Source organism: Cyprinodon tularosa, unplaced genomic scaffold (genome assembly GCF_016077235.1).
Source record: "Cyprinodon tularosa strain WSP-4 unplaced genomic scaffold, ASM1607723v1 ctg160, whole genome shotgun sequence".
Classification (NCBI taxonomy): domain Eukaryota; kingdom Metazoa; phylum Chordata; class Actinopteri; order Cyprinodontiformes; family Cyprinodontidae; genus Cyprinodon; species Cyprinodon tularosa.
The window spans coordinates 1,013,672-1,037,493 of record NW_024038438.1 but is presented as its reverse complement, the minus strand read 5'-3'; the positions used below and the strand labels follow the sequence as shown (position 1 = coordinate 1,037,493).

General features: G+C 38.5%; 1 protein-coding gene across 2 annotated transcripts in view; it reads left to right on the top strand.

Annotated features, from left to right (window-relative positions):
• cttnbp2 (cortactin binding protein 2) overlaps window positions 1–23,822 on the top strand; it is a 105,503-nt gene that overhangs the window by 52,545 nt on the left and 29,136 nt on the right. For both annotated transcript variants that reach the window (XM_038280500.1, XM_038280499.1), the window contains exons 3-4: window positions 12,471–12,701; window positions 18,328–19,741. In XM_038280500.1, coding sequence (XP_038136428.1) covers window positions 12,471–12,701; window positions 18,328–19,741 — 1,645 coding nt within the window. The remainder of the gene's footprint in view (window positions 1–12,470; window positions 12,702–18,327; window positions 19,742–23,822) is intronic.

Here is a 23,822-nt window from a genome sequence, read left to right as displayed (position 1 = left end):
TTTACCCTCTTTGAAATAGCTAGCAGCGAATAGACATCAGGCTTCCACTAAATGACTCTTGGTCATACTTGGTAATGGAAATGTAATGAGCATCTGAAGAACACATGAACACTAATGTTATATCAGTGTTTAAATCCTTAGTGAATAAAGCTTGTCTAAGCTTTAGCAACAGCTCAACATATATTCCTGTAGCATAGCGTAGCATGCAGTCCATTCTTTAGCATCAATTAGCGTTGTCTTTACTCAGCAGTAAACACACGATATGATTAGCATCATCAAAAGACATATTGCTTTTCCTGTCCCTAATCATGCTAGACCTGCAAACCTTTTTCCATGTCCGTTTGGAAAGCTTGAGTTTCATCCAGTTTTGCAGCTCTGCAGTCAGGGATTCTTTGTCTCAGTCTCACATCAGGGGTCCCCTCAGTCTCAAACCCAGGGCATGGTCTTCATCCAGTTTGGCTCTGTAAGTTCTGAAACTCAAGAGAAATGTGTTGCAAAGGTTCTGTTTGCAGCAGTTAGGTTCTGAAGAGTTCTGACTCATCCTTGATGGTTCTTGGGATCCGGTTTCCCTGGGGCCTGCATCTCCACTGTGGGCCACAGTGGGCCCCAGCTTTGAGCGCAGGAGCAGAAGCAGGCTGGATCAGACGAGGGAGAAAAAGTGAAGAGAGAAGAGGAAGAATCCTGTGTGCTCTGTGGTTTTGTTCTGCCCTCACAGAGGGGGGTAGGTTTTCACACCTCTGTGACTTCCATGTGACTTGCTGGCTGAAAAAGGGGGGCGGCAGAAGTCCCCCAGCTGTTATTCACCAAAGCTGCGTTTTCTTCTCTGGTCATCCTATCAGGATGAAATATGGACACTGCTTCCCAATGTCCAAAAAGTATGATCATGGCATATGGCACAACAGAGAGTACAAATTTCATTGCGTTTGCCCTCTGGGCAAGTGCAATAATCGCAAAAAAAAAAATTATTTATCACTCAAAATTACTTTAAAATCACCGACATTCGATGAAAACGACCCAGAATTTGTTGTTCTGTACACATTTGTTGTTTTGTACACATTCTCGCGTGATTTGAAAAAGCCTGGTGATTTTCCGCCAGATGGCGTGATTTTTGTCCACCTAGCAGTAATTTTGATGTAGTTACCAAAACGACAAACAAGCTAGAAAGCGCTATCATATGGCAGTCTTCTTTACAGTGATACATTTAAAAAATATTCATTACATTTTTTTCTCTTAGACATTCGAGAGGTGCATTTAAATGTTATAGAGCTAAACATTAAATTGGTGACCTGTTATGTTATTATTATTGTCTTGTTGTTGCATTTATTTTGTCAGGGAAACTAATCCTGAAACAGTTAAAAGTCAGGGAATTCTGAAATTACGTCAGACTGTGGAAACCCTGTATAAAATAACTATGTATAATGATTCTCTAGAAAAGTCACATTATATTAATAGTATTATCTTGTATAAACATACCGTGACCATAAAATAAAAGTTATTCATTTGTGACATTAACTTCTGTCTTGTGATTTATCTTAAGTTTTAACCTGTCAAGTTGTTTTTTAGATTTTTAACATTACAATTTATATTTTTCCAAGCACACAACAGTTTAAAGCAAAGTTTAGTTTGAAAAGAATGTGCAAGAAGGATTGAAAAGCATGTTAACATGGTAATGTAGGCTGGAGTTCATTATCTGACACATGCATATACACAGCAGGAACCTGTAAACTTAAAAAATACTGAATAAAAAAAAACATGTAAAAAACAAACATGTTTCATTGATATATATATATATATATATATATATATATATATATATATATATATATATATATATATATATATATATATATATATATATATATATATATATATATATATATATATATATATATATATATATATACAAAAATAAATAGTAGTAACTATATTTATCAAACTATACTGGGCAAGTAAAAATTGTTTCTGGGAAAATAAAAATGAAATGTGAAATGTAAAGATCCTTAACGTCAACCCCTGCAGTGTATGAACTATATATATATATATATATATATATATATATATATATATATATATATATATATATATATATATATATATATATATATATATATATATATATATATATATATATATATATATATATATATATATATATATAATACATTGGGAAAGTATTCAGCCCTCTTGAACTTTTCAACCTTTTGCCAAATTTCAGGCTTCAAACATAATAAGAAGAATCAACAAGTGGGACACAATCTGAACTGAATTTTTTACTTTTTTTAAATAATAAAAGAATTGGAAAATTGGCTGTGTAAAATTATTCAGCCCCCTTGATTTGATACTACTTTGTAGCGCCACCTTTTGCTGTGATTACATATTCAGGTTGTTTGGGATATGTCTCCACCAGTTTTGCATGTTGAGAGACTGACATTTTTGCCTATTGTTCCTTGTAAAACAGCTCGAGCTCAGTGAGGTTGAATGGAGAGCGTTTGTGAACAACAGTTTTTAGTTCTTTCCACAGATCCTTGATTAGATTCAGGTCTGGGCTTTGACCTGGTCATTCCAACAACTGAATATGTTTCTTTATAAACGCTTCATTGTAGATTTTGCTTTACGTTTTGATTTTTGTCTCCATCCCAGTCTCAGATCATTTGCAGACTCCAACAGGTTTTCTTGCACAATGGTCCTGTATTTGGCTCCATCAATCTTCCCATCCATTTTAACCATCTTCCCTGTCCCTGCTAAAGAAAAGCAGGCCCAAACCATGATGCTGCCACCACCATGTTTGACAGTGGGTATGGTGATGAGTTGTGTTGCTTTTATGCCCAACATAACGTTTTGCATTATTGAAAAAAGTTGGATTTTGGTTTCATCTGATCAGAGCACCTTCTTCCACATGTTTGCTGTGTCTCACAGGTGGATTGTAGCAAACTTTAAACAATACTTTTTACGTATATCTTTTAAGAAAAGTCTTTCTTCCATAAAGGCCAGATTTGTTGCAGTATACAGCTGATTGTTTTCCTATGGACAGTCTCCCACCTCAGGGATGACAGTTGCTTCGTAGATTCTCAGTGGTGTGATACTCCTTCCATTTCATTATTAGCACTTGCACAGTGCTTCTTGGGATGTTTAATGCTTGGAGAATCTTTTGTATCGAAATCTGCCTTCCAACTTCTCCTCAACAGCATGTCAGACCCACCTGGTGTGTTCCTTGTTCTTCATGAGGCCCTTTGTGCTTTAAACAGACATCTAAGACTATCACAGAGCAGGTGCATTAATAGAGACTTGATTACACACAGGTGGATTCTATTTATCATCATTAGGCATTAAGGTCATTATTGGATCGTTCAGAGATCCTCACTGAACGTCTGGAGAGAGTTTGCTGCCCTGAAAGTAAAGGCTGATTCATTTTGGCTCTCACTCTTCAGTTCTTTGTTTGTTAAAAAGGTTAAAATATCCAATAACTTTGGTTCCAGTTCATGATCGTATCCAATTTGTTAATTCTTCACATAAAATTATTATTTTGTATCTTTATGCTCCTCTCTGTTGTTTCATTTGTAGATCATTAAAATAAGATTATTTCTGATCAAAATCACACTCCTAGACCTAACTGTAATAATATAGTTTCTAAATTAGATTTTTGTAACGGAAAATAACAAAATTATACTAGTAAGAAGTTTTCTGCGTAAATGTGAACACATTTTAAGTTCTAACATTTATAAGCTCGACTGAAAATATATTTATATCTGAAAAACTATTTTTCATAGTTAAAATGATACAAATGCTGAGCAGTAATATTAGGAATATAGAGATCTGAAATTAATTTCTACACATCCAGAATGTTTATTCTAGATGTTTAGATGATTAGATGAAGATTTTTTTCAGATGTCAGGAATACATATTCAGTAAAACTAGTACATATCAAAACGGCTTGCCATAGTGGTTGTTTTCATGAAAATAGTACAGGATTAGTTCTTGAATGGTAGTAGATCAATGTATCTATTTAGGTAAAATCTGGCAGCAGTTGAGCATGAAAAATAAAAACGTTCGAATATGTAGAACCTGTGGATTGTCTCATGCCTCCTTCATGTTGATTCAGTCTTCATTTACACAGTAAAGTGGCTGCTTGCAGACAAATGGCCGTTATAAGCGGATATCAGTCCCATAGAATGGCTTCAGTTTGTGCAAGTAGGCTCAGTAGGTTGTCATCATTGAGTGAATCCTAATCCTAACCCTAAAGTAATTCCTTTTCCCCCGTGGAATTTATGAATTGATTTGTGTAATCTAAAAAATAATTACAGTATTTCTTCATGTACTGTAAATATAACTAAATAGAAATAAAATTATCCACATCTCGCTCATATTAAACAAACCAAAAACAAGTCATCTCATATCATTTCAACTGAGTTGTAAAAAAGCTCTCTTTATAAATATTTAATTCTCTGTGAAAAAGTGCAGATCATTCTTTAATAAGATCCTCAAACGGAAATGTATTGCTTGTTTTTAAAACCTAACGCATCTAACGGACCTAGTGATTTATATCTATTTTTTTCTATACACAAAACTACAACAAAAGTCTGACTGTATCAGGAAATAAAAAAGAGTGATTGGATGTAAGGAGAGGGAAAAACAGCGGGCACTCCATTTACTGAAGAAAACCTGCTACCAACCAGGTTAGCTCTGGGGAGAATGTCACTACAGTGACTGAAACAGAGGTTGAAGAAACTCTCTTTGTGAACTGAAAAAGTCAGAGTTTCCCTGTTTTCAGGTTTGGACAACAGTTAACAGTGACTGAGCAGGAGTAGTATATATGGGAGAACAGAAATAAAGACCAGGCTAATTAGCAGATTGGGAGCAGGTGTGGACAGAGGACTCTAGAAGGGACCTAGGGAAAAGGAGACTAGCACAAGAGGGCAAACAAGAAATACCAAAGAACTCAAATGCAATCAAATATAACTAGAACCACAAAATGGAAATAAATGAATGAAAACTTAAAGACAAAACTTAAACAGAACAAAAACTATGACGTTTGTTTGGTCTATTTTATATGGCAGGTGCATATTTTTTATAAGTTATAGGGAATAAACTTTGTGTTGCACTTTACAGCAACATTTTGGTTTGAAAGCTGACCTTTAAATTGAAATGATTCTTCTAAAAAATAATTTTTAGTTAATATTTCTAAATAACCCAACATTTGGAATAAACACATTTTTAATATGAATTGCAGATGCAAGATGTCAAAAATCCATTTAGATATACATGTATTTATTTATTTTATAAAGAAAGAATTTATTCTTTAATGAAAAAAGATTACATATTTTATGTTAACCAGCATTTATAGTTTATATAGTAGACTTTTGTCTTAGTTATTACTGTAAGCAGGGTATTCTTTTAGCAAATGTTTCAGGGCCTTTGTAAGATCACTCCAGGTAACAGTTGGAGTGAAGATTAGTTGATGATTATTTGGATAATAGGTTCAGGGTTGAAACAATTAACAAAATAATTTGATTAACCAAACACTAGGTATGGTCTAGGTTTTAATTAGTTAGGTGTTTCTTTTTTTAATGCCAGGTTACAAACAAACTACCTTTTATTTTTACAAATAAAACTACACCCCAGTCCAACCTTGAGAATGTGGAGTTCTTAACAGAAGGGTCATGCTGCCTGGTGGACTCAACTCCTGGCAACTATTTATATCCTTAACGCCACCTTAGATCAGCACAGGCTTCCCTTACCATTAACCCCATGGTCTCTGTGCCTTCAATCACAAAAGTACCTCACTGTTGATAATTAAATTGAATTTAATTTATTTATTAAGTGCCAATTCATCTCATCTCTAAAAATTTTACAAAGACAATCCTATTAGATCATACAATCGGACAGGTTAAATGCTGATTGGAAGGAGTAATTCACTTTGCAGTTCACACTCCACTATGTTGAGCATGTACAGACAGTAGACACTAGTTTGCATTTTGTCATTGACTCTACAACAATCCTTCACACCAAGCATGCATAGAGCAACAGTGGAATGGCAAATTCCCTTTTAACAGGAAGAAACCTCCAGCAGAACCAGACTCATTGTGGGTTGCCTCTACTGAGGCTGATTGGAGGTTTAAGGATGCAAAAGCTGACAGATAAAGGGGTAAAGAAGCACTTATTCATAAAAACCTTCTACGTATGCTATAAAAAGTAACATTTAACTAGCTCCATTTGAATATGTATAAGAAACAGTTAAGCAGAAAAGCTCTAAGCCAGTTTGAATGTCAAAAGTGATGAAAGACAGCACATAGATTTAGTCACAGTAAAAGCAGAGCCCATAGTTATGTCTTGGAGCAAAACAGGAATAAATACTGAAAAGGCGGTCGTCTGGCTGCTCTTCTCCTCCAGGATGGAGTCACAGCCAAACAGGAACAGAGCAGATGAAGCTACTATCATGAGAAAAAGCAGAAAAAAACATATAGTTAAGGGTTGAACTGACAGACACTGCAGAATGGAAGAACAGAGATGGGCGAAATAACGATGATAAAAGGGGTCCCTTTGTCCTCCAGCAGCCTAAGCCTATAGCAGCATAACTATAGAGAGAGCTCAGGATAACCTGAGCACTCTGTGATGTGATTGGGGGGTGGGGTGATTCTAGAAAGGAGTCAATATCCCTGATATGAAAGGCTTAAACCTTAATACATTTTTAACCATAACACAATAATTCAGCTTACATTGTCTCCATTAAAGAAAAACCATCTCATCGAAGCGTAAAAATCTTTTCTAGAAAAAAAATAGCATCTGAGGTCTAATCAAACTTTCATAGAGGTTTGTCAGCTGAGCTCATAAAACATTTGTGAGAAGCTCTCGGTTTGTTGTTGCCGTTTTAGGTTCCAGCATTGGTCTGCCTGGAAGATACAGAAGGGTCCTTTATCGTATGATGAAGAACAACCTGTCTTTTGTTTTCCTTTGTTCCAAAGTGATCCTGCTGGCTTTTTTTTTTTTGCTGTTTAAAAGCACAATCTCGTGTGCCAAATGTTCAGCTGACCTCTAAAGCGGAATCTCACTACAGTAAGAGGGAAAACCCAGGAGCCAATCGTTGCCAGCCTGTCCTCTCCTCTGCTGGGCTGCTTATATAACTGTGGCCTGGTTTCTCATTGTTGCCAGCCTGATGCCTGGGGGAGGCAAGGCACGCCTCCATGACCCACCACCTGCCGTAACCCTCCACCGCCGCCCCTTCCTCACAACCAGAAACATCTCAGAAGAGATGGCTCCATGTTATTCCTGGTCCGTTTGTGTCTGCAGACATTAGGGATTCTTTAACGACTATTGGAGAACTTTTTAGTGCACTGAAAGATGAGGCTGTTCTTCATTTGTGACACTTTGAACCATCAACATGTTGCATAACTGTGAGAGCCTGTGGCTCTGTGCGAACGCTGTTTGTTCTACCTCCCAGTCATCTCTGTTTCATCCTCGCTCTCTGTCTATTTTTGGATCCATCCATCTCCTTCACTTTCTGTGTTGTCAAAATGTAATTTTACCTCTTTTATTTTCCGGACATCCGTTCCTTTTATTCCTGATTTAATTGTCCACTGCTCCTCTTCCTATCCACCCACTGCCCAAATCTCTGCTGCCCAAAGCTTCTGCTGGTTTTTAATGATCTCTCATCAAAGCTGTCCAATCATATCCTTCTGGTCCTATCAATGGCTCTAGCAGAGTGACTGCAAGCCATGATGTGTTCGATGGAACCATGGCTGCAGCAGTATTAAAACGGCAGTTTTTCTCACTAATGTGAAGTCTTCCACATATTAAGTGAATGCAGATGAAACCAAATTAGACAAGTAGCAAAGCGTTGCTTCATTACCTTTCCAAACGGTTCAGCTTTTGTCTGCACCGATAAACTATGTTTCTTTTCTCCCCTCTTCTCCTGCCATTGGCCTATCCGTTTACTGTGACAGCCTCTCCCCATGCGTCTGGGTTTTGTGAACCCTCTCACCTATCATGTTCGGCGTGCTTGTAAAGGTTGATGCTAATAATAATGATGTCTCACTGCTGCATTTGTAAATACTCTGAAGTTACAGGCATAATGCCTCCAACTCTCCCTCTAACCTGGTAGGTAAACAAACATTCAGAATTTAGTGTTTCACTGAATTTGTATTCCAGCTTCACTGTGAAGGGATATACTTATTTAGCAGAAACTTTCCAATATTGACCTTTTGCTGTTTGAATTTAACAGTTTCCTGTCAAAAAGTCTAATTTACCTGTTTACATCACACATGGAGTCGAGGTCGGTTCCAGGAGCAAGGTGGAATCTTTATGTTTTGGGACCTTTCTTGTCTTAAAAATAAAGCAAATATATATATATATATTTAGAGCTCAAAATAAATTTGAACAATATTAATTGAACAATCAATTAAACACTTTTCTTGGTATAAATCCTCATAAAAAAAACTAAATGTAACCATACATTGATTTGCAGAAAGTAGACCACAGCTGTAGCAAAAATGTCAACATTTTCAGTTTAAGAGGAAATCTCTATTCAGAACTCCTCAAGTGACAGAGATTGTCCCCAACGAAGCAACCTCAGTGAGCAGGAAGGAACAGTTCTGGAATCCAGGAGTCTGCAGCCTGGTCAGGGGTTCCAATCCGCACAGGAAACACTGAAATGCTTTCACCACTGGCTAGTGAATAAACTCGCCTGAAGACACTGGCTCGTGAATTAGTGTTGCACCGATACCAATAGCAGTATTGGACGGGGTCCCCATCCATCACTTAAATGATGGTATGGGTATCAGCGAGTACCAACAAATAGGGCACCGATACCATTTTGAAAGCCAACTATTGTCACCCATTCCAGGTAGGCAATACAAAGTTCTACTGGATTGAATTAGTCTTTTTCCTGCTTCATAAAGGTAGGCAGCAGCTTGACAAAGCCATGATGGCAATTATTTTACATCCGAGTAGTATGCTGTTCTTCATATACACACATCACACATCATTTTCAAACAGATGGTATCGGTATCAGCCAATACTGCACAGTCAGGTATCGGGTATTGGTATCGGGGCCAAAAATTGGCATCGGTGCAACACTATGGTGAATAGTCTCCTCACTGGAATGAGGACATGTACCTTGGACTGACTCAAAGTAACGAAACAGAACAAAGTGACGTCAAACAATGATCTGGCCCCGATAGCTGGAATGAACCGTATATGAAGCTGAGGGAGCAGGTGGATAAGATGAATGATGATTAGAGAGTGGTGGGGGAAAGAAGCAGTATCGCTGCCTCTTTTTGTATCTCTGCTTCTGTCTCCTTGAACCCCAGTCGGCCTCAGCAAGCCTTGTTCTGCTGGAGGTTTCTTCCTGTTAAAAGGGAGTTTTTTCTCTCCACTGTTGCATGTTTGGTGTGAGGGATTGCCTTCGAGTTAATGAGTCGATGCAATCAACTAGTTTTTCTTAGATAGAAAACTTTGAATCAATCTGACTGTATGATCTGGTAGAATTTTCTCTGTAAATTGCATTGGGATGACATCAGGCTCGGAATAGGAACGATTTTCAGCCCTGGCATTTTTTCATCTACTATTACTTCTTGAGCACCTTGAGTTATTTACTGTCACAGGTAGGTGCTTCAGCCAGACTGTAAGTGTTGGGGCCGGTATGATTTAAGGAGGCCTTGGCACGCCGAAATTAGGACTTGCCCACTGGGCAAATGTGGCCAGCCAAAGTATCACAGATTACCAGTCCAAGCCTGGATGACATGTGTTGTGAATTGGCGCTACATAAATGAACTGAATTGAATTGGAAAAAGTAATTAAGGTCAGCAATGAAAATATACTAAGATTATCGCTTTTTTATTTTAATAAAATATGTAACTTGTTACTAAAAACTTCTAATGCTGTTACCCTTGTTACCCAAAGTAAAAAATTGAAAGGGTGTGAATACTTTTATGATATATTGCTTTTGCTGCTGAAGTGTTATAAAGTCTTCCAAGTTCATGAAGCAGTAGATGACAAAAGCAAAGGTTGAGAACCTTTGACTTAAAATGATGAAGTTCTACAAACCAAACCATGATTGTTTATTATAATACATTTTCTCTAAACTAATTGTTTTCTGGGACTATTTGTCTTTTACTTGACAAGTTCTGGCAAAAGAAGCTCATTATGATCAATTTATCTTTTTATTTTTAAGTGTTTCTTTAAGATTCCAGCCCAGCACCGGTTTTTCTCTGTCCTCCATTCCTCCAGACTCTTTAACAGATCCTCAGAGTTGTGTTTATATATTCTGGCCCACGCCATTTCGCTGCAGCTTTCTCTGGTAATCTTCACACTGTGTGTTTATAGGATTGTTTATGAGTTGATATTCCACTCTAAAAGCTAGATCTCCTTGTTTGGCAAGGCGTCTCGTGTCGCTCTTTTCCTTCCATCATCAACGCCTCATTTTGTTTTCGTCTAGCTTAAAAACCTTTTCTCTCCTTTCTCATACATCATTAAAAACGTTGGGGTTAGACTGTTGAAAAACAGCTCCATTCAGAAAACTACTACATTTATGAAGGTATTTTGTTGATCGAGGTATTCACGTCATCCAGCGCGGTTACTTACTCCTGATGCTTGACTGTTTCTGCAGTCTAACTACCGAGTCATTAAGCCCCTTGAGGCCATTTATGGTAAAGGGTTTAGTCTCCGTGCAGCTGCTTCACTCCAACCATGTTGGATTTCCTTTATGAACATGTTTTATTTTTATTAGAGGTTAAAGTGGGAGTCGTTATAAGGTCAGTAGAAGCCAAATTATTCAGATACACCGACTGTCAGTGTGCAGCTCTAATGTTTGGGTTCAACTTGTCTTGTTAATCACAGATAATTATTCACACCTCATGTTGAATAGTCTTCCTCTGATGTGTGTTCTTTCTTCTAGAAATAGTGAGGATTTCCTTTTTCCTGATAAAGCTCATGGCAGGGATGCTCTTACCCCCTCTATTATATACTAAATCAGGTAGCTTCCTCTGTATTCTCTCAATGGTAACCGACAAGCAGTTGTTTGTCTAGGATTTCTGGGTGTTCAAATAAACTGTTTTTGTCAAAATCTAAGCTGCAAGATTCAGAAAGCTAATGCATCTCTAGCTTCAAAATCAACTCTTAAAATGATAATTACTCCCATCTTCCATGAGTCTACATGTACTCTCTATATCCCTCAGCGGAACGTAAATGATGAATTTTTTATCGTAACTGTCATTGTTTGCACACATTTTCACTAACCCTGCTTAGTAATTTAGCTAGGCCTCTGTTAAATGGAGTTAGCTACCTCAGGACCCTGGTTGTTATGTTACCAAAGGCCTCCATGCATTTCTGTAATCTGAGAGCGGATGTACTCTGTGTAGTGCAGAGTGCCTGTGGGGTCAGGAGGGCAAATGGGCTCCCAGCAATCATGGACAAGTGCTGGCTGGTGTAGACGCCACAGCACGCTGTTTGAGATGGGAAAGGATGGTGGGAAAGGAGCTGAATCCTGAGGTGGATTTTGATGGTGAGGAGGAATTTAGGACCTAAAGTGATCTCTTGGATTTATTCTAGACTCTGGGTCAAGACTTTTCTAACATTTTACACTCTGAAATTAGTAATAAAAGTATGGGATAGGGATAAAAGCTATCATTTAATGAATTAATTGAAAGTTCTTTGATCTTATCAACAGACTGAGTAACTGATTAAAAGCCATTTCCTTAAACATCCAAGTCTTTTCTTGTATCCAGAGGTTTTTTTTTTCATAGCATGAAGAGCAAAGAATGTTTTGCAATACAATTATGATTTAAAATGACCAAGATAAAGTTCACTTACACATATTTTTACCTACATATAAGATATAAAAAAAAAACAGGAACCTATTTGGTTACTGAATCCAAAAAAGGTTATTAAAAATGTGAAACTAATCTGTAGCAACTATCAATCACCTTTTAATCGCTTCTGGGTGCGGGGAATCCTGGTATTAACGCGCCTACAAGATGATGTCCAAACCAGGAGATGAGTTATGGGCATTCCCATATATTGAAGTCAGTTTGTAGATGAACAAACTGTTGGAGTGGCAAGTCTGTACGATGCACAGGTAATTATGGAGAGTGTATATGACAGATCTTAACCATATGACGCAGGCTATTGTGTGCCAAAGAAAACGGTAAAAACCGTATGACCTCCCGTCACCCAAACCCTTTCTGCCGTCTCACCGTTATCATTTTCTCCTCCACACCGCCACCAGCGGTAGAGCAAAATAGGTCAGTGCCTCAATCTAAACTGAACACCACCACCCAAACCAACAAACATACCTAAACCCCAATGACTATAAATGGCTCCCACATCTAATTTCCATTGAACAAAGATGTAAAACCATCATTCAAAGAAAGCGTATGTCGCTCTAACATACTGTCATTAAAAAGAGTGAATAGCATAATCTTTCCCATACACTGTTGTTGTGTACTAAAGAACAGCTTTATCCTCTTTCTTTTTTTCAGGCTCAGAGAAAAGAGGTGTTTCTCCAAGACCGATATGGCCACTATACCCTGACCGACCCCTTCCTTGCACTTCAGAGAGACTTTGAGTGCAGAGCCCCTGGTGGGGACAAAGAACGGCGGCCGTTGGGGTCCAGCCCTATCTCCGTCCTGGAAGCTGTCATGGCCCACTGTAGGAAAATGCAGGAACGTATGTCAGCCCAGCTGGCTGCTGCCGAAAGCCGCCAGAAGAGGGTAAGAAGTGCTTTATCAGTGAATAACATTCAAGTTTGGGACTTCAACAGGATGAGCATTGGTTCCAAACTGAAACACAGTGCTATCCTTCATACTGCTATCAACTCTCTTGTGTATATAACAGCCAAAAAAGATCTATCTTTTTTTAAGACATGTTGGAAACTGGGTAACTGATGCTTAAACAAATGCATAAATAAAAGTTTTTAAAAAACTGGTTGATGGTGCCACAAAACTCTTGTTATCAAATTTGACTGGTTTCTAACTGGCTTCTTCTCTTTAATTCTTACTTTAACAAGTTATCAGTCCGCTACAGCTGCCTAGGAAAAGATTTATGCTTTTTACAAGGTGTGTTTTTTAAATCTAACTTAGCTTTATCTGCTGCCATTCGACTGGGAAGAGGAAATGTAGGCTTGGACATCAACGGAGGTGGAGGAAAGCAGTCCATGGCAAGAAAATATGAAATTCCTCAATTCTAAGTGTCTGCCAGAGGAAGACTGTACTGTATAAATGCCTGTCTGTAGGAGTACATAAAGCAAATGCTTGAACATTGTTCCAGATTGTGTCCTACAAGCTTTATTTGCAACTCATTCTGTTCTCCTGAGCAATTGTGCAGGATTACAGTAGGCAGCTCTGATTAACTGGGCAGCCAGATGTCAGCTAAGACTTTGCCCCATTTTCCTGATCTCCCTCTTTTGTTCATGCTCTTACTCTCACTGTCGGGTCACTCAGGCACATTTTCTGATGTTTATTATTTTAATTGACGTTAAACAGCAAAATTTAACAACTGTAGCTAGGAGTGAAATAAATAATTTATCATCTGAGTTGAATCAATACAAAATATTTCAGTATGAGGGACAAGACAAGATTTTACTTGGATGTTTTGTAAAAATCTCCCAAAATTATGCTTTTAAAAATCTGTAATGGATGTATAATACTTCAGCCTGTTTCATTTTCAGCTATGAAGCTTTAAAAACAACCCATTAAAACATGCTCCCATTGTGTGTTTTAAATCATGTATCAAATGTTACATCAATATCTCATTGTGTTTTAAAGGGTCGATGTTTAATAGTGGGTATTTTATTTTTTGCGCTGAATTAAATAAGAATGCAGGCCTTGATATCAATCTTGAATACAGCCAACAGTTTGCCAGTCACAATGTGGTCACAGCACAAATACTTTACTTTGCTATTTATTTAAACAAAAAAATCCAGTAAAGCATTAAAAAATAAAAAATCAAAAACGGTGGGAGAATTGATTTAATAAAGGAAAGTTTCTTTCTAAAAAGTCCTACAGATTATTTCACATTCCTATTCACTAGTTGATGTCCAGATATCTGGAAGTAGGGATGCAGGTTATCGATTATTGAATTAATCTAGGTTGATTGATCATATCTATCAATTAACAATTAGTTGATAAGGGGCTATTTTACTTTAAAAAATACTTTTTTTGTTGTATCCAGAGGATCTTTCAACAACTTCGGCTTAATATTTTGACAATATTAAAAAATACTATTTATAATACTATTTATCAGGCCAGCTGTGTAAAATATTATTTAAATAAACAACTTTTTTCTTACTTATTAAACATATCACAGAGGAACTATTTAATTTACTTAATAAAAAAAATATATATATTTATAACACAACTTCCAAAGTGCAGAGATGTAAAACTAGTATTAACAGACAGGTTATGTTGCTCTGACACACTGTTTAGTTTTATTTTAATGACATGGATGCTAACTGTGATATAGCTCCTATTATTAGTGTAATCTAAGAATCGTATCGGGGCTCAACTAATAATGGCTTTTCATACTTGATATGCATGTGTTTAACTCCAATTGGACCTACCCAGAGTTGAATAACATAACAAGCTGAAAACTCATAGTTTCCACCTTTAGCCTAGATCAATTTAGAGTTGAATATTTGAGTTGAAGTATGTTGTATGGAGTCTGGGAAATGGGCCTATGGGCTCAAATTCTCATCACAGTATTTCATAGTACTGTCATCATACCGATAAAAGCAAGGATAGAAAATTTCAGAGTTATTGTTCTTTTTTTTTGTTTGTTTGGGGTCTTTCTCAGCTATCTGTAAGGCTGTGACCGCATGTCCCAAAATTTATAGCCCAGCAATCACAAATAGTGCTCTTCCAAAATATTTAAATTGAAAAAAGTGGCAGACTTTACGGGCTGCATCGGTTCACAGACTTGAGCATCTCTTCTATGGTCTGAGAAGTGGAGGAGACTTGGCAAGCTAAGACCTGGTTGTAAAGCAAATTTCCCAATACTACGGTAGAGGTGGAGGGGTGCTCAGACAAAACTGCAGCTGCAGGGAAGATAAAAGTTGAAGGTTTAGCACTGGACATTCATTAGTCATGGTACACAGCTATGTAAACAATCAGAGCCTTCCTCTCCATCAATTTCAAATGTCTGGTGGTTGAGTGCTACTTAAACTTGTTAGAGGACTCAGCTTTGTTAAAATAATGATCAGCCTATATACCACCTAGTGTTAATTGTTAATGCAAAGCTAGCCCTTGAGATCTGTCTCACTAGCAGCCAAATTTATGAAACCAATTGGTCTCTCCATGTTCCATGATTAAAAGCATTCTGTGTCTAAACCCTCTTTCCCACTGAAAATACCACATTGAAGCAGGTTTTTCAAACATTTTGGCAAAAAAAGCCCTAGCTGGCAAGCTGCACAACCTCCGTCCCCCCACCGCTGCGTATCTGATGACACCACCACACTGTTTTAGCTTTGATGATGTCACCTGTGCAACGGAAATCAGGAAAGTAACCAGTGGAAAGCAATGTGTAAGGGAGGTAGGGTGTAGTAAGTTAGAAATCCCTCTTACCAGCACTGCAACATTGTCATTGACATTGCAACGAATGTAAACAGAGTTGTTTCGGCTCATTAGATCAGATGTGGCTGGTGCGGTGTGTTGACGTCCTTACGTTGCATTCAATGCAATGGCGTGATGACACAACAACAGGCCCGTAAGCAACATTATCTGGGTGGGCCCCATATTAAGTACAACATCTGATAAAGGTTCAGGATACTGCGACAGTTCCATAAATCGGCCAAGAAGATATAATTCTCAGTAGTAAATGATCACGCATCACACCCGGAAAAATAGTGACTGCGCACCTTGAATGGAACCATTGGTGACAGTGCACCACTAAATGTTACAGACATTCCAAGTTCCAAAAACTAATTGCAGGGAAATTCTTATCTACGCTTATCTATGTTCTGGGTTACCCATAATTCCAAGCTGTATTGTAAAAAATAAAATACTCAAATACATCGTTCTTTTAAGATCTTTATTGCGGTTTGAAACATGTTATGAGTGAATTTTTTACCAAATGAAATGGAAATGAAATCTCCCTGTCTATCTCCCTGTAATATTTGGATATATAGTGTTTTTCTTCTGATTGTGTTTGATATTTTTATGGGTGTGTTTTTTTTTTTTTTTATAGGTGTGTTCATTCTGTCTCTGTTCTATACTTGTCTTTTTACCTTGGTGTCTTCATGACAATAAAGCTTCTTTATTCTCAATAAAAGCAACCAAGTAAAGGTGCTGAAAGACCCTGGTTTAGCCTTATAAGAGGATTCCTCTGGTAGCTTGGTAGACTGGGGAATATTTTTATATTCCCAAACCCTTTTTCCCTCTGGCTGTTGGCCTGTGGGAAAGCTGCTGAATTATCCATACTATCCCAAGCAAGATAAATTTAGGCCACCATATGCTGTGCATTAACATGCTTTAAGCTAGAAGACAGACCTGTAGAAAACAACGTTTTAACTACAATTTTCAATTCAGTTTATTTATATAGTGCCAATTCACAATACATGTCATCTCAAGGCACTTTACAGAGACAATTCAACCAGATCATACAGTCAGATCAGTTCAAAGTTTTCTATCTAAGGAAAACCAGCTGATTGCGAGGACTCATTAAATCGAAGGCAATCCCTCACACTACGCATGCTTGTAGCGACAGTGGAGAGGAAAACTTCCACTTTAACAGAAAGAAACCTCCAGCAGAACCAGCCTCAGTGTGAGCGGCCATCTGCAGAGGCAGACTGGGGTTCAAGGAGACAGAAGCAGACATGCACCTGCAAACCAATAGAATTTATCAAAAAAAAAAAATCATGGTTATATTTTCTTAAAGCAGTCCATCTACCTTTCTGAAAAATACCTTAAGTCTAAATTTTACACAGAGAAGAAGGATTATGAGTCTGGAAAGGATTGATTCTCCACCTGGTATATTTGGTAGCTTAGCATTCTTAAGATACATCAATCTTTTTGGAACTATCAATAAACTTAAGAGAATGTAAGAAATGTAAAAAAAAAAAAAAAACGACGAGTATTTATTTTATTTTATCAATTTAATTTGAATTGTTAATAAACACTAAACAGAAAATAAATGTTTTGTTTTAACTCCATTACGGTGAAGCTGACAGTTTTGTTTTTTTTTTGTTCGCAGTCCATTTTCTTTCCTGAGTTTTATATATAAAACCGTATACCTTTATGTCAATTCCATTACTATATTTTGCTATGGAAGTTATTAGCAATAAAATCTAGGAAGGGGATTCAGCAAAATGTGTTTTATAAACCACCTTGGTAATACAAAACTTCTTCGAAAACTACCCAGAACTGATTTAGATTAAAACACCAGATGGTAGAGTGGGCCTGGCACATCTTAACTTATGACTGACTACCTGACACTTTTAAACATACATGCTGGAAAACCACAATGATTTTATACATCTGAAAAGTCTGTTACATGTTCTGTCTGGTTTTAGTATGGCATTAAACTCAAAACCACGCCTAAATGTTCTCTGTGACAGTATTTATCCTCATCCAGTCAGCAACTAGTTGTAGCAAATCTACCTCAGGAACAAACGCTTGCTTTGCTTTTAGGACGGTGAGATGTAATCCATAAAGAGAGAGATATTTTATGCATTGCATATTACATCTAAATCAGAGATATGAATCGGTTATCAGGGGTTTAAGGGGGTCTACTTTTAGGGAGAAAATGAACACCAGCTGGATTGTTTGGGACTTATTAAGGTAAAGGAGGCATCACAATCAGGTGGAGATCCTCCTGGTAAATCCTGATACCCTCTGTGAAGCCAAGACTGAGCTAAGAATAGCAATGGTCCAGAGATAGAAGTCAGCCATAAGCACATGTAGTGCCTGGAATTTTTGTAGTTCTCCTTTAAACATCTTTAATAATGGCAATAATAATGATTATTTGTTCTCTATATGTTATGTATTTCTGCAGACGCCTGATATTAACCCCATTTATTTAAAACATGACGCGTGGTAAAGAGTTTGCAAAGAAAATAATCCAATGTGTTTATGTAGGACACTGGTAGGGATGCAAATGTGTCTGAAAAGCAGATTAAGTTTAAAAATGTCTAACAGATGTTATACTAGGTTTAATTTTCTGTTATTTAAAGCAACACTTTGCAAATTTTGACCCAAGTATTGCACTCAGAAAGGCTGACCCACGATGTTACAGGTCTAGCACCCCTAGTGGCTAAAACGTACAAGCTTGTGCTTTAACAATAGACATGTTTTCTTCAACCTACATTCATCACTATCATTTACTGACTTTATGTTTTTATTTCAGCTGGAGATGGAAAAGCTTCAGCTGCAAAGCCTGGAGCAGGATCACCGTAAACTAACAGCACAGCTGAAAGACGAACGTGAGAAGAACAAGCACATCGTTATGATGCTGGTGCGTGAATGCAAGCAACTCGCCACTCGGGTGGTGGAGGAGTCGCAGCGCTTCGACGAGCTCCAAGCTCGCCTAGATGAGGAGAGCCGCACCTCTGGCCGGCTCCAGGAGGAACTGAGCGTTGAGCGCCAGCGAAGTCAGCAGATGGAGGCTAAGATGGAAAAGCAGCTGTCAGAGTTTGACACTGAGCGCGAGCAGCTGCGTGCCAGGCTGGGCCGAGAGGAGGCCGAGAGTCAGGGCTTGCGGCAGCAGGTGGAGCAGCTTAGAACTGAAAGGGGTGATGGGAAAGATGGTGCAGCTGCTGCTGCTGGAGAGGAACCTGCTGCTGCCACCAGTACCCCCCCAGCACCTAAAGATATGATCTCTGTATCCATAGCAACAGAGCCCATTAGCTGTCAAACAGCATCTTGCCAAACAGATGTTCCCCCTCCTGAAGTTGAGGGTCCTAAGAAGACTACCCTCACTATACCTGCCAAACCAAATCCGGCCAACTATGTGGGCCTCAGCTTGCCAAAGACCACTGGAAGGGGGATAGTCCACAGCAGTTCAGGAGGGTTGGCACAGACAGAGAATGGCTCAGAAGGCCAAGTTCCTCATGGACTACCCACCGGGGTCAGTCCCCGTGTTCAGGCAGCCCGCTACAAGTTCCAGGAACAGGACCAAAACGGAACGGCGTCTCAGAGTCCTCCAGCCCGCGACCTTTCCCCAACCAACCGTGACAACTTTGCAGCCAAGCAGCAGGCACGTCACACCGTGACGCAGGTCCTGTCACGCTTCACCAGCCCTCCCGCAGGAGGTTCCGGGTCCCTCCGTCCAGGCCTGTCCCACTCGGCCTCAGAGGGGGGACCTTTTCCAAGCCGCCTGAGCCATCCCATTGGCCTCAAGTCGCCCACCGTGACCAGGATCGACCGGGGAAACCCTCCTCCTATACCTCCTAAAAAACCAGGGCTCTCCCAGACCCCCTCACCCCCCCATCCATCTATCAAGGTGGTGGGGGAGAGCAGCCGCTCCCCTGGGGCTGGTCTAAAGCCAGCCACCCCCCAGCTGCCGCCAAAACCTGCCCTGGACCTGGTCCCAGCCCTGACTGCCTCTCAGGTGGGTGCTCGCCCCCGCTCGCCTGGGCCCGGCCGGGGGCCTCAGCGGCAGGCAGCAACAGCATGTGCAGAGTCGCCGCAAGACATCAGTCCTGCCACTGCTGTCAGTAGCTCCTCCTCCATACACCCTCCCTCCTCATCCTCCTCCATTAGTGCTTCATCTTCCTGTAGTCCCCGTGCCTCAGCAGGCAGCCCCCTGGCAACAGCATCAGGTAAAGGGGGCTCATACAACTTCTGTCTCCCTCCAGTTCTTTCTGCTTCCTTTGTATTTCCCTCTACAGTCCTTGAAAGTTCATTCTGTAGTCCAGGGTAGCGTAGTGATCAAAGCAGAGTACGTCACCGGCCGATTCAGTTCGCCTCTGACCGTAAGGCTCCAATGTTGCTCACTGCACTCTCCCTTCACTCATCTTTCTTCCTCTAATAAGCCCTTGTCTCTGGGCAGCTCTCTTATCACATGCTGCGACCTCGGCTTTGTCGGTATCAGACACTGACAGCATGGGGAGAACTTTAGGGCAAACTGAATCTAACGTTGAGCTGAGGCAAACCAGAGACCCTCGGTGCTCCTTGTATTCTGATTGGTTTGGCCTTTCTAGAAGTAACCCCTGTCCTCTCTGAAGCTGATGCCAGAGGCTGCTTTCTCCTTCCCCCTTTCTGCCATTTCTCGCAGCACGCCATTATCGTTCCTCATTTTACTCCCCGTCTTCCATTAATGTCAATCACTAACCTTTTCATTGTTTGGCTGCCTTGTTTTTTGTTTTGGATTTTTTTTTTTTTTCAGACAAAACATTATTTTTTTTCTTGCAAATGTTTCTATCAGTTTTACTTTAAACCCAAATGAAGTGATATTTATTTTGCCTTCATTCTACCTGTTTGCATGGCTTCAAATCTGCCAGACATGATAACAAAAGCCTTTCAGAGATCCACGACTGGTTGGCAAAAATATGTTGAAAGTTCAGAGAAACTTTAAAAAAAAAAATTGACACATAGATGTCAATGGATGATAATAAATATATTGTTTTTCATCAATAGAGGTAAACATTTTTTTCACCTGTGCAATGCATGCTGGGTTAATAATGCGGTTAGGACCATAAAGGCTAACATTATCCAAGTTTGAGAGCGTAAACAACATGGTGATATCAGTATGACAGTATTTTATTAAATCTGTAGTAATTTTACTATTTAGTATTTACATCATAAATATTTCGGAAATCTATTGTTACAACTAATTATGGATTCCTCTTACTAATCGGAAATATCCTAAAACTACTTCAAAAGTTGAGCATTATAAAGTATTGCAACATGTCCTGTTTTTAAATATATAGTTTTGGAGTTTTTAGCTCAAATCTTAACTCTACGATTAGTTAACTAATGCCAGGTGCTTGTTTGACCAGAACTAATAATAAGGATATCCAACACATTCCCTAAAAGGACCTCAAAAGATATAAACCTGGGCTTATTTCTGGCCTCAGCTCACAAAACTAGCATAATGTTCCTTTATTAAATCTGGATTTTTAAACATATTAGGTAATTTTTCCCTCACTGCTTGCTCCATATTCCAGCTTCAGTAGCTCTTATTTTCTCTTATTAATACTCTTCAGCGTGTTTAAAATGTCTCTAAGAAACATTGTCAATTAATAACTGCAAAATATTATTAATCCTTGAATTTAGAAGTATTCAGTTAGATACCGTTTGTATTTACTGTGGTTGACTTGATTGAAAAACTGCTCTTAGGCTTTAAAATGTTAAAAACTTCTGAGGATACAACTGCAAGCTTTAATACATTTTATAAGGATTTTATATGATAGAGCCACACAAAGGAATTTCTTAACTGTGAAGTAAAAAAAAAATAAAAAAGTTATGGTTTGTTTTTAGCCTTTCTTTTTTTACAAATAAATAGTTGTAGTTTAAAAGCAGCTCTCTAAAAACTAATGCCTCTGAATTTTCACCTCAAGCGGTGATGAATGAACATTGGAGGACAGAGGAGCATACAAAACAAGTTAAGGATAAAGAGAGTTAAATGGAGTTTATATTGATATGAAACACTTAATACAAGTTTTCTTAGGAAGCAAATTAGTCACGGTTTTCTATCTAAAATTAATAGAAATGCTTAGGATCATAGGATTTAAAAAAAAGCAGGTTTTGACTTTAAATTAAAAAGGATGTTCTGTTCATGCAATCGTATAGATTTGTTGTTACTCTTTGCTGGTACATCTATTGAAAATTAAATGTTCAGTTTTATTTTATTTATCATTTTGAGTAGCCTTGGGGAAGAAAATATTGTCTAGATGTTTACATTTAAGAACCTTCAACAGCAGTAGCTGCTGCTCACTCACCATGTTTTTCCACGTGGATCTGTCAAATATTCCTAGGAGCAGAAATCGTGTCGGTTCCATATAATGATGTAATTTTGGCACCTTAAAAGAAATGTATAAAACAAGAAACTAAACCGAAACATCTTTTCAAGCATGTTTTAAAGTCAGATGTAATCTTACACCCAAAATTCTTCCTGACCACATGACCAGAGAAATTTTTGAGTTTGCACATGACTTTTAAAATGACTATTTATACACCATATGATTTTTTTTTTTCATAAGACTAGTACTTTCTTTCTCCATGACTCTAGATATTCTGTGGACGTACAACTTTGATTAAAAGATATAACCTGTAATGAAGGTGCAGACATAAAGAAGTTTGCATGATCTTCTCCATTTAGTTAAAACATGCTGCCAGGGACCAAGCAGTCAGGCAAAGGACAGAGGTGTAGAAAAAATGTAATCTATTTATTTTCCACGGTACTAACAGCTAAAGACTAAATTCAGAGGGAAAAAAATGGCCCCAAAAGAAGATATGAACTAAGACAAATCTAACTAAGGATAACATACCAGTACTGTCCTATACAATGAACAAAGGGGGATTTAAACACATAGGGTGTTTTTGATTTTAAAGGCTGCATCCTCCAAGGACCCGGTCTATCTGGACTGGATCCTTCAAGGTCCGTGAAAACAGGGAAACCGGAAGAGTTTTGGCTGTGGACTCAAACAGGTCCAGCCTTCGTCGGCTTTTACCGCCATATGCTCTGCCGCCTAGCAACCATGAAAGATGACAAAGAAAGCAGGAAAAGAATTAATACCGAACTTCTCACTGCTGTTTTGGGCCTTAACATTTTCGAGGAGCTTCAACAGCTGCATCGTATCGGAGTCCCCCAACATATACTAGTTTATTAGAATTTGTCATTACATATTAGCCGTATATATTTACACAGTAACGGATAAAAACATTTCAATAAACCAAACATTACCCGCCTCATATCTGACTCAATAACCATTTAAAACAACTATTTTCATTAATTTCAGACCAAATTATTCACATACCTGTATTATATTAAACTGCAATTCCAATATTCACCACTGTTTGGCGCCAAGTACCTTTTTCATCTGATGAAAGAGCAGCCTGCTTGCTTGGACTCGCAATGAATCACAGGATATCAAAGGCTAGGTAGGATACACCGGACCTGTCCTTAAAAACGGGCAAAAAGAATTTGAGTTTTCCAATCCAAACAGAGTTTTCCAATCCAGACAGACCTCGGCGCCTCAAGAAGATTTTGTAAAAGCTAATTAGCTAGACAAATACTAACTACAATAAAAATATTAAACTAAGACATTCAAACACAAAAATATATTTTAAAACAGTGGAGTTTTGAGTGTTTGACAGCTTCTCCAGACTCGAGTCCCCCAGTTTCAGCTGCTTGTTGGATTCCTCCACTTCCTGGTGTTACAACATATTTGCCCCCCCAGCTAGTTCTTTCAACCTCAGCAGAAGAAAACAGTTAGCATATACTGTTAATAGTGTGTTTATTAATGTGCGCACCCATATGAGCAACAATCCTAAAATAGTTATGCTGTGTGAAAGAAATATTAAAATTTGTGACGTGAGATGCTTCAAGTGAAAATGTCCCCACCTACTGGTGGAGGGCAGAACTACAGTTAGCAATATAATCTGTGATTTTTTGCAATTGTTTTGTCTGTTTTCCCATTTAAATTCCTTTGAAATGGTTAATGGGTGGCGTGTATAGTGAAACCTTTTGTAAGTTTTTGTGTGTGTAAAGTGCAGACATGGGCAATGTGGAGTCAACAAGTCATCTCTATGTCATGTATTTGTTCTACCCAGCTACTGAAGCAGGTGAGTCCGATCTTCACCGTGAATTAACCTGTGCAGATTGGACTCACCTGGTTAATTGGCTGGGTAGATTAAATACATGACATGGAGATGACTTGTTGACTCCACATTGCCCAT